The 16,501-nt window shown below is 40.4% G+C and overlaps 2 protein-coding genes across 2 annotated transcripts in view; both read right to left on the minus strand.

Moving 5' to 3' along the window:
- The window catches only part of LOC108687045 (C-Maf-inducing protein-like), a 36,546-nt gene extending 31,045 nt beyond the window's left edge, over positions 1-5,501 (minus strand). The window contains exon 1 of the mRNA XM_018192642.1: positions 4,129-5,501. Within this exon, the coding sequence (XP_018048131.1) occupies positions 4,129-5,415 (1,287 nt within the window). The 5' untranslated portion in view covers positions 5,416-5,501. The remainder of the gene's footprint in view (positions 1-4,128) is intronic.
- Positions 5,502-12,151: 6,650 nt separating this feature from the next.
- LOC108687041 overlaps positions 12,152-16,501 on the minus strand; it is a 17,902-nt gene continuing 13,552 nt past the window's right edge. The window contains exons 6-10 of the mRNA XM_018192635.1: positions 14,125-15,612; positions 13,318-13,587; positions 12,773-13,217; positions 12,532-12,683; positions 12,152-12,441 (exon numbers count right to left, since the gene is read on the minus strand). Of these exons, the coding sequence (XP_018048124.1) occupies positions 12,408-12,441; positions 12,532-12,683; positions 12,773-13,217; positions 13,318-13,587; positions 14,125-15,612 (2,389 nt within the window). The 3' untranslated portion in view covers positions 12,152-12,407. The remainder of the gene's footprint in view (positions 12,442-12,531; positions 12,684-12,772; positions 13,218-13,317; positions 13,588-14,124; positions 15,613-16,501) is intronic.

A 16,501-nucleotide genomic window follows, 5' to 3' on the forward strand; every position in this document is an offset into this window, starting at 1 on the left:
TCTCCTGCCATTATCGTCATTTCACTCGAATTTCATATAAACCAAGACTGACGCACGAACTCGACTGAAGCTACATCAAACATTAGCCCACATGAATAGTGGAATTATCGGCAAATTAACATAATTCAACGATTCTTCGCGATAACGAAGAAAAGAGATGGTGTAAATTTCTACGTAACGTGTCGAATGTTTGTCACGCAAATATCGACGTATTTACGAACGATTAATTCAAGAATTCGACTCGATTAAATGATCGTGGAATGTTACCGAACGATCACAAAGTTTTATCGATGACGAGCCATCTTTATCATATCGTCAAGGTTCTTTTTTTCTGTGACTATATCCGACATAAGTATTATCTCCTATCTAATAATATTCTATCTATTCTAGTGACGTACATATAACACGTTATGATTATAACACATATTATGCTAATATTAATACTATTGTTATTTATTTGTACGGTCAGTATCGGATTATTGCAATAATTGTCGCGCCAAATATACCTGAATATTAGCTGCGTTCAGAAAGAGAGCAGCTTGCAACTGTTGCAAAATTAAAGTAATATATAAAGACAAAGGCTCCAAATAAAATAAATTGTCACAATAAAAAAGTCCATGAAAGCCAACACTGAATGGAAATTGTATAAAAGAATATGATTAATTTCGACCCTTTGTTAGAGTCTTTTATAGTATAAAATTAGTAAATTAATACTAATTATTGTACATACGTTGACACAGCGAAGATATTGTTATAATATATATTCTTTAATACAATTGCTTTACACATTTATGTTAGTTCCAATGAGAAAATAAGGATAAAATTAATTATATTAAAGAATTTTAAAACAATTTCGAAGTTGCTTTTCTGCTGAATGTAGCGTTCAGCAGCATCGTTTCTACAAATGTGTTTCTAACGATAAGTGTGTAGAGAAAGACATATTCGAGCATAAAAAATTCTGAAAAAGAGAGTGTTAATTTCAAAGAGTTCTATTTCTTTCACAGAAACTTTTGTAGAAACACGCAATCACGAAGATGTTCGAATGAGTAGTGTCATCGAAGGAATATTCGAAGGAATGTAAGGTTTACGGGGAGGTTTCGCGTGCACGCGCACTGCCATTCTTTTTGCGCACATGCGAATAATTTCTATTTCTATATCCGCACCGCGAAAACAGAAGAAGAAACAGACACGGCGAATCGTGCAGAAATCTTTTTATGATGCTAATGCGTCAACGAGATAATCGTAGCCCCGAGCGACCAAGAATGTCGGAAAATTTATTTTAAAAAATCGTTTAGTTATATTATATAGGACGGGAGCAGTCTTGAAGTCTTGTCGAAGGGTAAATGCATCACCACGGGAATAGAATCAATCACGTCAACGAAGTGCATCAAGTACTTCACTCCGCGTTTTCAAGCGAGTTCTCCTACAAAGCGAAACGATAAATTGGATTTCGCGAAGTATAGGGTGCAGCGGCGGTGGTTCAGTAATCAGGCAATCGGCATTGAACATCGTGATTGCGCGCTGAAAACTGAAGGCAATGAATTTAACCGATTTTTTTTTTCTCCAATCAATATTTCTCTCTTCTTTTCCTTCTCTCTCTTGTCCGCGCGCCGGAAAATTCGCAATTACGTAACATCACCCACCAGTTGAGAGAAGGAGAGATCCCGTTGCTGTTCGTCGCACTTCGGTGCAGCTGACACGATCACTAATATTCTTTGTCGTGTATCGCGATAGCGTGCCATAAATCGTCCCTGACGATGCAAATTGCATTCTGATACAACGCGAATCATGGACAGGAGGAGCGGAGAGAGTGGAGGAACAGAGTAATCGCGTAATCATCGTTACTCGAGATGACCGTTGTTTCGTATGTTACGTTCGAATATTCCCGAACTGCCGAGAAATCATAGTTCATACGAAGAACGACTAGCAATATAAAGCAATCGAGAATAATGTATATTCATTCTATGATTTCGATACAGCGAATTTGTAAACATTTCTCTCTAAATTCTTTGAAGTAAATCTCATTCCAAGAATGAAATCTCTTTTCGATTACTTGAAAGTAAATCCTGTCGTCTAACTTTGTCTCTCAATAAGATAATTGTAGTTCGCGAAAATAATAATTAATTATAGAAATTTTAATTAATTATTACTTTAGTTAATTATTATTTAAAAAATATTCTTTCTCTTCCACTTTTTCTTCTCTCTTCATTTCTCGTAATGCTTAAAACGAATTCTCTAAATTTTTTAGAGGAAATCTCATTTCAGAAGAATGAATTTACTCAAAAAAATTTAGAATTAGTTTCCAGCATGACGAAAAAAAAAAAGAAAAATGAAAAAAAGAAAGAATATTTTTTATAAATAATAAATTAAAATTTCTAATTACATCGCTATATATACATTTATCTGAAATAGATTTGTCGATCGCAAACTACAATAATCCTATTCAGAGATAAAGTTACACAACAGGATTTACTCTCGAGTAGTTACATACAACTGACAATTGAAATTGATGAATGGATCAGCATTTGTATTGATAAATATTTATAAGCATAATAAATTTATGAAGATTAAATTTATTGGCAGAGAGAGAAACGTTGAAAATGAGAGAAATGACACGAAATTGTGATACGTAATTTTTTTCGAATTAAAATGGAAATATAAAAAGGTAGCTGGTAAATTATATTTTCGCGGACTCGGTTTCTCAATCACGAAATCTCTGCGAGGTTGAAGTCACGTCGAAGTCACTGCAAATCACGATGATGAAGTATGAATACTTCACCTTGCGAGTTTACATAACAAACTACGATAAACGCGTTCTTTATGCGAAAAGCAATCAGATTATAAGAGGAAAAGTGGACGTGGGATTGTATACCAGCTAAATTTGTCATCTCCAAACTTGCTCGTCACTTCCAAAATAAACAGTCTAAACCGCTTGAGTCGTCCTTGAAGCTATCAGAGTTGTGTCAAGTTTTTTCGTAGCCGAGAAATAACTAAATTCTTTATACCAATTTTTCGTAGCGGTAGTTTTCTAATTACATCGCTATGCATTTATCTGAAATCGATTTGTCGATCGTGAACTATAATAATCCTATTGAGAGACAAAGTTAGACAACAGGATTTACTTTCGAGTAGTTACAATCATATTATCGTTTGCAGATTACCATAGTAACCAGTAATCCGGATAATAATATAAATGGACAGATGGAAACTCACCATGCCTACGTCCGGTAACGTAAGCTTGGAAGCGATTTAAGTCAAGAAAGATCTCGAGCGAAATTTTAGGATTTTAATGTCAATCACAGAATAAGAATATAGCATAAAAAAATTTAAACAGTAAAACGTTAAGCAGTAAGCAAATTGATCAATCACAGTAGAGATCGTAAGATTACAACATAAGGAGTAGCAAATCTAACATATTGATTTCCTTTCTTATATCTTATTAATTAAGTTTTTTTTATATGCTATAGCTTAATTATATTATCATGGTCCGATTTTTCATCTTCTGATTAATTTGTGATTTAAATTTAACTTTATTTGACTTGATGATAATGTAAAATTGTATTCTTCTAAGCTAAGATTAATTAATCTCTAATTAGAGCTCAGACAAAATGAAAAAAATAAGAAAAAGGAACGGGGAATAAAACACACAGGTAACAGATTTCAACCTAGAAATTATGCATTGATATACAGTTTCTAACAGATTAAATATTGTATGTTATTTTTTGAATCTATTCCTTAATATTCCTTTTATTGCGTCTGAGCTCTCACTAAATTAATAGTTTTATACTTTAAGGTCTGATTTTTTATTTGCTGATTTTTTATTTGCTTGTGATTAGGCTTAATCTGATAAAAATTGTATATTTTTAATTGCGATTAATCATTAAATTGATGGTTTTGTAGTGAATAACTTTCAAAGTTACCATTACAAAACTATTTAACGGTTTAATGATTAACTATAACGAGAAAAATTTTTTTTATTTTATTACTTTATTATTACTTTATTATACTTTATTTTAATTATAGATATTATTTTTTTTTATGCGGGATTTCATAGCGTTCAAGAAGTAAATTTTCAAGAGGTTTCGCATCACGTGGGAATCCCACTGCAAGCATTTACGTCACACTCACCGTCTTGGAGGATAAGCAAGCATCATTGAGATAGAGATGATGGGTCTCCCAACGTCTGAGAAACTTGCTGGACAGGATCTTCTTCACGAGGGTCCGGGTGTGATTCAGATAGCACACCTGTATGTCACCTTCCTCAAGAGGCTTGAAACGAGGCCCTGCTGGTCCCGGGCTCGGACTCGCGCTCGATGAGCCGCTGGCTGATGAGCAACCGGCGCTTTGCCGTTCTAGATTCGGACAAGATCTTGCAGCTGGCAAGCACCCAGACGCGTCCAGACCCTCGGGCTTCAGCGAGTCCATGCCCGGGCTGCTGTCCTCACCGTAGGAGCTGCAGGTGTCAGCGGGCGGTGACTCCACGCTGGAACGCAAACTCGTGCCGGACGATAGCTGGGGCGAGCTAGTACTGGTGGTCTCTTGTCGCATGGTACCGCCGTTTACCGACAGGAAGTCGTAATAAGGCGCCGCGGAAGTAGTCAAGCCGACGGTGGACGCGGCTGCTGGGCTGGACGGTAAAGATGAACCCTCCTCAGTCTCGGTCTCCGGAGAGGCCTCCTCTTCATCCTCTTCGTCGTCATTTTCATCCTCAGGCTCGCTGAAGCCATTCTCCAGAGATGGTATATCGCTGATAGAGGCGGCAGCCACCTGAGGGCTCTCATCGATCACATCGATTTGCACCGACGGCGATGAGACGGTCGTATTGCCACCTTGTTGTCCCTCGTCCACATGAGGATTCCTTGATGAAGATGAAGACTCCGCTATCGATTCGCTCGCGGGCGAAGGAGACGTCGAAGAAGAACGTATCTCGCCGTTGTTCAAGTTCGAGGAATCATTCGAACGAAGACGCAGCATAAGCTTACGACGCCAACTGCTGCCGTTGTTGTTTAATTTTTTCGGCGACGGTAGAGAACGCGTAGTCTGATGATTCTCATCCTGCAGCATAAACTGTTGGTCATTGTTGCCATTCAAAACGACCATTATGCCACTAGGCGAAGTCATAGCATCCGCTCCAGGCGATAAGGGTTCAGGATCGAGGTAATCAGCACGGATACCCGGTAATGTGTCCGTGCTGCTACCGCCAGACATCGAGGCCTCCTGATCGATGTACCTGATGGAAGAGTTAGAGCCCTCGCTGGTCGCCTCGGAACCGCGTCGGTTGCTCTCGCTCACATTGGACGTTCTAGCGACAGGGGATAGAATCGCATTGGTTAGCGAAGACTTGCTCTTCGACAGCGATGCGGTGGACATAACGCCACGCGACGATCGCGTGAAGGGACTTTGGAAGCAAAACATTGTGCGATTTGTAGGCGAACTCTTAGAAGACTTATCCAATGTTCTAGTCAAGAAACTGAAGAAGAACGACAAAAATTCCTACTCGAATGAATAGTCTACGTAGCGAGATGTGCGTTGTCTTGTTGTAATTCGTATCTTCTTGTCCTAATTGCATCGACATGAGATACGCACACGATGAACGATCTGCTTTTCTGCCTGAACTTTTTTGTTTCTCTCTGATGTTCTCATGGACCGATAATCCCCGTCGCGCGTGTCTACGAGAGAGTTTCCTTCACGTCGCGTGACGACGTCTATCTTCTTCGATATCTATCAGCTGGGCTAATTGCGGCGTATCAGAATGGAACATCGAATTTCACCGTCAAATTCACCGCACGCACGTTTTTTCTTTCACTGGAGATTAAATCGTCTGATGACTCGAAGGATACGCACGCGAGAGATCATTTCAGCGTTTCGGTGATCAGCATTGATCACCATTGCGAGAAGGGTGGATCAATTGGGACAAGCACTTCAATCCCCGGGTATCTCGAGATTTGTTTGAATAAACGTTTTGCCTCGACGTCGAGCTCAGTCGCTCGTTTTTTTGCGCGCATGTTGAAACGCGCCGCGACACATTGTCGAGGTCCGCACGCCGCGATAGACGCCGACGTACTGATTCCCACCTACGGCATCGACGACAACACCTCGCGTGCCGGTGACGATGTCAAAGCCACCGCGGTGTACCGTTCGGCGCAAGAAACCCACGTCTATTTGATAATAGAACTACCCGCAGACTACGGAGAAGATATTCACCCTGAAGAAGATAGGATCTGCAAGGAAGGCAAATAATCCGGAGAAAGAAAAAGAATTGGGGAAAGAGAGAGAGAGAGAGAGAGAGAGAGAGAGAGAGAGAGAAAACGGAGATGAGAAACAGAGAAAGAAAGAGAGACAGGAACAGAGAGAGAGAGAAGGGGAAGATAAAGCAAGAAAGGGATGAGAAGAGAATGTGCCAGGCGTGTGTTTCCGACGTGATACGTAAATGTCTGACACACAACACCGAGGATAGGACAGGGACAGGTGGGGACAACCGACAGCAAGACGAGGAGAGGGCGTCGCGGCGCACGGCGTCTCGTGGTCGATCGATGACTACTAGTCGCGAGTTCGCGCGGGATTATCGCACGCCCGTCGTCGATGTTTGCCCTTCGCTCGTATCGTATCTCTCCGTCGCGTAATCTACGTGTATACACCGGATATCGACTCTTCCGAAGTTTAAATCTTCAAAGTTGCTGGAGAAAATCTGTCCACAAATTGACAAGACACAGTCTCTCCTTTCGTCGGATGATTCTCGCGTATTCGGTATGCTTCCCTCCCCTTCGTTTCCTCTTTTTTCTTTTTAGTCTTTTACCCTTTGATTGCGCCAAGCAATCAAGACTCTAATCATAGCGCAGCCATGAAATCCAAACGAAATTAGCAATTATTTCTGCGACAACATTCGCGTAATCATCAGTCTTTTTCCGGTCGACGCAAATACGACGATTGGTGAACGCTGTCCTCTATTTTGCAAGATACTTCGTGACTTCCCACGTGTTACATTGTTACACTGTCCTTCAATTCGCGCGAGAAAGATCAGAATAGAAGATTCTACTCGATCGAATAGAATTGACCGAATCCTTCGTTTTTTTGCGCAAACAGATACATTGTATTGTCGATCGATGGATTTATGAAACTAATCCCGTGACATGCATTCGCCATGCCGATTAAAACAAATCGTGTTTTGTGCGCAACGTGGATAGAGCGATTCCGCGATTAGATAATACCAATGATGCTTATCGCAGCTGATTTCTTCGTCTTTACAACTGCGTCGTGGATTATTTCACCGCATGTACTATAGAATAAATTCCAGATCACCGTTTGTAAACCGCTCTTTCACCTCTCGGCAAATTTCTCTACGAAACTTGCCGCCGCACGCGACCGGAAGTTTTCTTCAATAATTTCATGAATGTGTCCAGCGCAAATCCGAGAGGATTACAGTCCCATTTTCATTATCGTACTGTATTTAATTAACATGTATATTCTGTATTTCATTATCTGTAATCATGGAGCGAATAACATTCTACTGATCCGTGAAATATTTTCTTATCTCTTCAATTTGTACAACTTGGAGTTTTCGTGTCACTAGTAATTGACCACTAGTAATTTAAAGACGAGTTTTGTCACTTGTACGCAGCAATATATTCTAAGGCATTATATCCCACGACCATTTGTGGGATAAATCAGAAAGCAGTTCGCTCTGTGCAATCTCTTCTTCGCTGAGCGATAAACCTCCGACGTCAATGATAAAGACAACAACGTCACGATCAATTTCAATAATTTAATCCGTCTACCTACGAGATACAAGCCAACTCTCTCACATTCGCTTGGAGTCGCGCCTTCGAAAATCAGAACGTGTACTTTTACTCCGTCCCGTTAGAACACACGTATACACACGCGCATACACAAACGTCATACACGCGTATCTGAGCCGGAAACCGCAGAATATCCGTTGTTTGTCTTTACGCTACGATCCTTCTAACATTCGTGATCGTGGTTTATTACGAACGTGGTTTATTCCGCCACTGTAGCTCGCGAACGCGACCGTTTTCTCGCAGCGTGCACCACTGACGCAAGTCAACGCAAGCGGCGGGCTTTACTCTCGCTCTATCCCGTGGCCTCTCTTTTACTCGCGGCACGAGTGCCGTCCGACCATCCCCTCCTCCGGAGGAGTCCGCTGCCTCCTCGTGCTCGCTCTCGCAGTCCCGAAATTACCGCGTGCCGAAATAAATCACGTTCACCATTCGCGCGGACCCGCGTTTCTCCTCTCCTCTCCGCGAAATAACGGAAGATAATGAAACCGCGTGCTGCACGCACTTCCTATACTGTGCTCCGTCCCGCGCTTCCACCCGCGGATATCTCTTGGACACGACAATATCACCACCGCAATTTCCCGCTTCGTTTTTTCCGCGTACGGAACACCACGATGTATCGAAAAAATCTGGCCTGACTACGCGACAACACCGTGATCTCCTCGACGACGCCGATCTCGTTGCTACCCGTATTCCCACGAGTTCACATCTCGCGTGTTGCGATCAGCATACTTCTCTCTTCCTCACCGATAATCTTCCCTTCTTCCGCGGACAGCGTAGCTTTAATTATTCGCGAATGACATCGCGACGCTCGGTGTGCAAGAGGTCGAGGCAGGTGATCGTGTTACGGACACACGTCAGGCGCATCGCCAAGCGCGACGTCAGAGCAAGAGACACGTGGTGGGCCCAGGTCACGCAGATCTCCTGTCCCCCTCCCCGAATGACGCCGAGATGAGCGGGTGCGCCTCGGTGGTCGGCCGCACCTCTAGTTTCACCACCGCCAGTTGTATTTTCCCTTCTCGTTGTCCGCTACCTCCTCCTCCTTCTCCTCCTTCTCCTTCTCTAACCGTCACCCCTGCGCATCCTCGTCGTCGTCGTCGGCACGATGCAGAGGGGTTTGTTCCGACGGTCGTAGGGCCACTGGCTCTGGCACCGTCGCGACTCGCACGACTCGTCGATATGAAGGCGAACGTCGACGACGACGGCGATGACGACAACCGCGACGGCGTCAGCGGGCGTCAGGCATGCGTGTTGGAGAAGCCGCCGACTTTCACGCCTGCTTGCCGCGTTGCCTATCGCGCTCTCCTCTTCTTATCCGAATACCTCCTTTATCCGTCTCCGTCTGTCTCTATGGAGTACCGAGTCGGTGGCGCGAAGCCACAAGTTGATTCGCGGGGAGGTACCAAATCCCCTCCTCCCCTCCCCCTCTGCGCCGATAGTCGCGCTAATGTAACTAGTTCAAGTTGATCAAACCTGATAAGGTGCTCGAAAGACATTTTAAAGACGTTTACACTAATAGCTTTCAAAGGAGCAATGGTGACCCGATTGAATTAAATCTTTTGTTATTTTTAACTTCCATATGTATAAAAATGTAAATCAATCCATTTCTGTATATATATATATAGTTAATTTCAATGTAAACGATGTCCTTATTATCATATGCTTAGGCTGGATTGTTCCATCTTTTATTAAACTTTAAGCTATTTTACCCTCTTACTCTCTGTCTTCTTACTCTTTTACTCTTTTACTCTTTTACTCTTTTATTTATCCAGTAGATAAATTACACGTACTTTATCTCAAGATGGAAACAATCGGCTCTTAGTAAATAATAAACTGAATTTGAATCAAATTTAATTTGTCTATACACTTTCTTGAGATAAACTGTTTTAATTAAATGAACGATATATTGAGTAGAAGTTTATTATAGAAATGACTCTCAAATTGTATAATAGATATAATTTGACATTATGAATTTAAGTGTGTATAAGATACTTTTCACAATTTTTTCAAGTGGAAACGTTTTTTTATCGTTTTTTTATCGTTCGGTCTGAACGATGGAGATTCTTTACTTTGCGCGAATGATTCTGGTTCATTCGAGGAGAAAATTACACGTATCGAACAAAGATAATAAGACCTTTTAGTGCCTTCTCCGAAAATCTATTTCCGATAATAATGACCATTCCGCAAAGTTGCGAATAAGGATCTCACCGATTCGAATCTAATTTAAACTTTCGGAATCCTTCCTTTAACGCATTGGAAAGAACGATTTTGCTAAAATATCTAAAAATTAGATCTTACAGATCTAAAAATAATTTTGTTGGACCATAAAAATTACAGAGGAATCTCAAACATGAGCAAAGTTCCAAAGTGTTGACATTCTAGCGATCAGTTTGAACGTCCTACATAATTATTTTCATGATCCAACAAAATTATTTTTAATCTGGAACTGGTTAATCTTTAAATATTTCGGCAAAATCATTCTTTCCATAAAGAAACTTTTAAAAGCCTCGCGGCGCAAACTCGTAATCATTATTATAACATGAAGCTGTTCTCTTCTCATGAAGAAGAATCTCTAGAACGAAAGCAGACTTCATTAAACGAAGCGAAAAAAGACGCTTCGTTAAGAAAGAAAGAAAGAAAAAAAAGAGCTCAATGTTCGCGAGCGCGTCTGCGCACTTCCGCTTCGATCGCTTGACGAACGTCGCGGCGCGTATCATTGACACTACGACACCGTGATAAGTTTATGGTACGCGTGCACCGGGATTTCTTTTTTCCGGTGAACTAGAGACTCTATAAAGTCAAGCAATTTTATCGAAGGAAGAGTAAGAAAGAAGGGTATATAAACTTAATTCTTTTTAAGTGTATATATATATATACATATATATATATATATACACACACACACACACACACATTCTTCAAGCGATATATCAAATAACACAGTGTGACATAGTGATCATGTCATCTTTGTTTAATATTGATACAATATTGAACAACAAGAACGTAATCCATTCTATTACAGTGTGTTATCTGCTGGAAGCACACTGTGTCTCTTGCTGGAAAGCAACCAGTGTCTCTTTTTATGCTATCTCGTTCTAACTTGTACCATCTTACATATTCATTCCAACTTATTGACAAAAACGACGAATTGCTAAAACGTTTATCATCTCGTGATTAGACTCTGTTATAATTCTGTTATAGATGTATCTCTATGAATCTCTACAGTGAACATACTCCGGGTGCGACATGTAACATGTTGGCGTGTTATGTCAACCGCGCTCTATATTTTCGCAACACGTATCTATAAACCAACCACACCGGTTCCATCGAGATAGAGGTCCCGATGGTGATCGCAGACGACCGATAGACCGCGAATTTCCCTTGAGACTTCGACTTCTCTGCGAAAAACGAGGGATCTTCATGAATTGACCCGGTCTTAAGATCGCGCAAGATTAAAAGGACTTCAAATTGAAATAGATATATTGCAAATGATTTCATTTCTCGTAGACGAGATTAGCCGATGTATTTTCGGACCTATACACAATCTAATTGTAGTATAATGTCTGCCCAGAGGCCAATGCTTTATTTTTATACACGCAATTGCGGGTTTACGACGCAATTCCCTTCATTCGTCCCGCTTTCTCCTTCGCTTTCTATAGTATTTTCATCGAAACCTTCGTGAATGGCGATAAAGTATTTTGACGCCAATGCCTTCGTTGATCATTGATCGTTTTTCCGAGAAGATACAGTGCGAATTATCTTCCGTCTCGCTGAAATCGGAGACGCGAGAGCGCTCTAGCACTTCGATTTCTTTGGGAACGGGTGGAATCGTTCGATTTGTTGACTCCGATATTACTCTTATGACATTTAAGATACTGCGATGCATGGCAAATGTTGACTAGTTTGATATTTCGCGTGTCGATCGCAGTATGCAACAGCACGCATATAGATTGTATCAGTCACGCAACTCTAAGGCGCTCACGCACAATAACAGCCACGTTTAGAGTCTGTCCAAACGAATGTAGAATGTAATATAACAGCGGGCGAACCTTCAATCTATGAAGCATGGAAGCTTGAAACACGAAAGGTCATGATCCACGATAAAAAAGTATCCACGTGAATCGAATTAAGCCCTCTCGTGGCTCGTAACGTATTTTTAAGTTGGAACTGCTTTCAATTCTGCCGTCAAAAGTCACCAAGGTTATTCCAAAATAGACGTAATTCAGAATGAATGACTTTTACCAGTGATCTTAAATCTACCTGCCTTAGTCTAAGCCATTAGCGTGAGAAACGTCTTGCACGTGCGAACGCGTGGGTTTGAAAAATCTTGCTTGAAAAGAATCTTGCTACGCGATAGCTGCAGAAATATCGATTTAACGATATACCATAACGTAGCGGTATAACATTACATTATGGCATCTCAGTTTCTTGTTTTATTCGTTATATTTATGTATAAATCGATACAAATATATACATGTATTGATAAAATAATGATATGAATATACCTTCTTATCATAATTGCATTTATACAATTAATTAATAAGCAACTTGTTAAACTTTTCGACCTTCATTTCTCAAAATCTCTGAATTTTGCGAATTTTTCTTCTTGACTAATTAACTCTGCATGAAGTTTTCTATTTCTTCAACTCTGAAATATAAAATTGTAAAATAGTTTTCTTTCGAAACAATATTAATTAATAATATTAAAAGTAAATAAACATGCTCAGAATGAACTTACGTGCGAGGAACATCCGTCATATTTTCGACTCCGGTTTCCGTTATGAGGATGTCATCCTCAATTCTAACGCCACCAAAACCTCGGAATCTCTGCAACTGTTCTGGCACAAGGAACTTTGACTGGATCGGATCAGCAAGAGCTGCATCGAGCAACTATAACGAACATTATTCCACGTAAACATCCGATAAAACTGGTTCTAAAGTTCGTGTAAAAGTTATTTGCTAATTATCTCTATACTTACGCAGTCTACAAAATAACAGCCTGGTTCCACCGTGAGAACCATTCCAGCGAGCAATGTCCGCGCGGTTCTCAGCTTTCTCACTCCCGCGTCCTTCGAGCGTTCGGGATGACCAGGCAGATATCCACCAACATCGTGCACATCCAATCCCAGCAAGTGGCCTAGTCCGTGTGGCTGGAATACTTCGTTCAAACCTGCTTTTATCATATCCTCAACATCGCCCACTAGTAGTCCACCTTTCTTCAACGATATCAACATGACCTTATTAGCCAACAGATGCATATCTATCCAGGCAACTCCCGGTTTCGCGGCTGCGATCACTGCGTCGCGCGCCTTCAGCACCGAGTTATAGATTAGTTTTTGATCCTCGGTGAATTTCCCATTGGCCGGAAAACTGCACGTAATGTCGGCCGCGTATCCACAGTAATTACCGCCCATGTCAAACAAGCTGCGTGACAGATAAGAGAACGTGTTACGCAAGCATTGTAACGCGCAATATACGTATAAGCGAATTGTAACGAATAGATCAGCTGTAACTGAAATATTACCACATATCTCCATCCTGTATGACTTTATTATTCGGCGCACCGGCATGACCATAGTGCAGTATAGAGGAATTATGTCCGGATCCGCAGATGCACGTGTAAGATACATGCCTGCACCCTCCCTCAGCGTATACATAATTCAAGAACCAAGCCTCCGCTTTGTATTCTGGAATCCCCGGACACATAGAGCGCATTACAATCTTGTGAGCCTCCGAACTTATCTTGCACACATACCGCAATACTTCAATTTCTTGAGGAGACTTTATCACCCGGCTATATAAAACAAAAAGAAGAATTTACGAAGATACAAATTACAAATTTTTTCGTAAACGTCTATTCCATTTAGAATACAATTTTACTATTATATACAGCTTTATTATTATTATTATTATTATTATTATTATCATCAAAGAAACATGTAGTTACAATAGCGTTTCACACTGCAATCTCGTCCGCAATTTTTACATCCGTAAAATACATGTATCACACGAAACGATTTATAAAGCATCTTCGGCGGTGTCCAGACTTTGTGATAAATAGGACAGCAATTTGTCGTCTTGATTTACGAGTTCTGCCAGCTTCGCGTAATCTAAATGTGCAACTCGGAAACCTAATTTCCTAACTTGTCGCTTTCTCATTACCTGCGGCCCTATTAAGAACTGCGTATTCCAGCAATAATATTCGGGCAAATAGATTAAAATCGCAGTATTGACGTTTCGCTTTTTATGTAAGTTTAAGTTAAACATCGGCGTTGATTTTAAGAGCGGATGTACAAGAATATCCAAAATATAAAAATTTATGAGAGGCAGCCTGCTCAAAACCACACTTCTGCTTAATTTGTGCTCGCCGCCTACCAAGTGCGCCAGTGGTTTGTGTATTTTATTAATAATACCCTTAATTCTCATATCTAAACTTAACGACTTCGTATTTCTGTCTAGATTAATCGGGCTGCCACGATAATCTTTGCATTCCAACGACATGGTCGCGTCAAATAATTTCAATTTATTTTTCAAGTGATTGACAATAGGCGCGTCCCTTTGCGTTTGCAACCTATTCATAAGATACGAACTGAAAACTTTATCCAAAAGCTTAATGGGATATCTCTCAAGATATGTGCAAGACAGAAGAATGTCTAAAGCGTCGTTTAACTTCAAATCTGAGAATCTTGCAGACATCACCTCGTCGAACATCTTCCAAAACTCGATTGGATCCGGTGGTTGTAGATTCAATAATCCAAATGGCGCGAGAATAAGAGATAATAACGTAGGCGGAATTTGCGTTCCATGTCTTATGAAATATTTTCCACATTCAGTGAGAATATACGAATTTCGAATTCGTAAATCTTTGCAGTAATCCATGATGGAGGCAATTAAATGAGGATCTTTCATCTCGGTGCCTTTGCTCGTTACGTATCTCGCCAACGCTTGTTCTATATTTTCATTGACATATTTCTTCGTGTGCAAACCGCCAATAAAATTGACGAGATCTTTCTCGGTAGAAGTAGTCATACTCACATTCGCCCATTTACTAGCACTCGATAGACATTCTTGCGAAGACTCTTTTCCGTAGAGACAGTTCAGTATATTTGCCATCTGCGAACCGGTCAACTTTAACCACTGCTCTGATAATTTCTTTTCCAAAATGATTTGTACCATATTTTTACTTCGCTGGAAATACCTCAGCGATCTGAATAATGGAATCAGTAGATCTGGTTTAATATCATGCTCCCTACATGCCAGACCTACCCACAACATATCTATGCAGTTTCTGTATTTGGAATTTCCATAATTAACCAGAATTCTGACCGCTCTGATTAACTGCGGTATGGTGAGCTCGCCGTCCGTGGCTCTAATCATGACTTCATTGCATATCCGGTCTTTATAAATATTTGTCGAACGACTAAATCTGTCTCTCTTTAGCGCCCTTAGTCCCTGCAATATCATCTCGCTGTCTTGGCTTTTGACAATCAGACTCACAAGTTGTTGCAAAATCATGTCTCTATTGATGGTCTCTGCAAATGATTGAGCGTTCGACGAGGTTTTTCGGTACCGGTTCCATTCGCTTTCCAACTCTATCATCTTCTTCAAACTTTGGAGCGCTATCCGGCAATTGATCTCATTGGCGATCTTGTTCTCCAGTATGGAATAAACTTCTTTATCCGTATTCCCCGAATTTATCGCATCCAGAACCTGTTCCACGTCCGTGTTTTTCAAACGCTCGATATCAGAGCAATAAAGAATCGCCGTACCTTCATCGGTTTCTATACTAATAGTGTGTTTTAAAGGCCCATTTTTCACGCTCGTACCGATAGAATGAGGGATATTATCCTTATGATATATCGCAGGTTTCTTAGTTTTATTTGACGATTCAACGGTCCTCCGTTTTCGTTTATCGAGGAGAACTTCGATGTTGGTGATTTTCTTGACTATTAAAGGAACTTCTTGTATGCGCGCACCTTCTTGTACGAAAATATTCGTTTGCGTCAACTGTATCTCGTGATTGTATGCTTTTGATTCGAAATATCTCTTTTTAAATTTGAAAAACAAACGGAAAGGATGTGCGAATGCTCTCGCAGAGAAATTTCCCCGACTCGAAAGTATCATCTATAATAACAATTGCAAATATAATCAATGTGTAATTTCTCTAATAAAGTTTTCTTCTTTTTACCTTTCTGCGTTACATTGTGAGCTTTATATATTCAAGATTCAATAATTAATAATTTCTTTAAGAAACGTCCAAAGATTCTTCTCGATCTTCATGCTTGTGTCACGGAAAATTAAAATATTATAATCGTAAGAAGAGAATTATTGCTTTTAATTATTTTTTTAACGCGCATTAAATATAAAATTTAAAATAATTGATATATACATTATAACCCAATAAAAAGTTGTCAGAAGTATACCGATGTGGCAACGTGTATGATTCCACAAGTCGACCAGCCGATGGCGACACTAATTCTTTCAAGCAATCGATATGCGATAAATAACAAAAACTAAGCTTATATAAAAGCTACATTCTTTTAACTATAGTAACTCAACGTGATTTTTATTTATATTGTGGTATATTAATTACATTGTATTCTAAATGCACTCTTCGATATCATCTAACCACACAAAGCTTATCTGCCGTTCTCTCTCTCTCTCTCTCTCTCTCTCTCTCTCTCTCTCTCTCTCTCTCTCTCTCTCTC

Source organism: Atta colombica, unplaced genomic scaffold (assembly GCF_001594045.1).
Source record: "Atta colombica isolate Treedump-2 unplaced genomic scaffold, Acol1.0 scaffold198, whole genome shotgun sequence".
In the NCBI taxonomy this organism is placed as follows: Eukaryota; Metazoa; Arthropoda; class Insecta; order Hymenoptera; family Formicidae; genus Atta; species Atta colombica.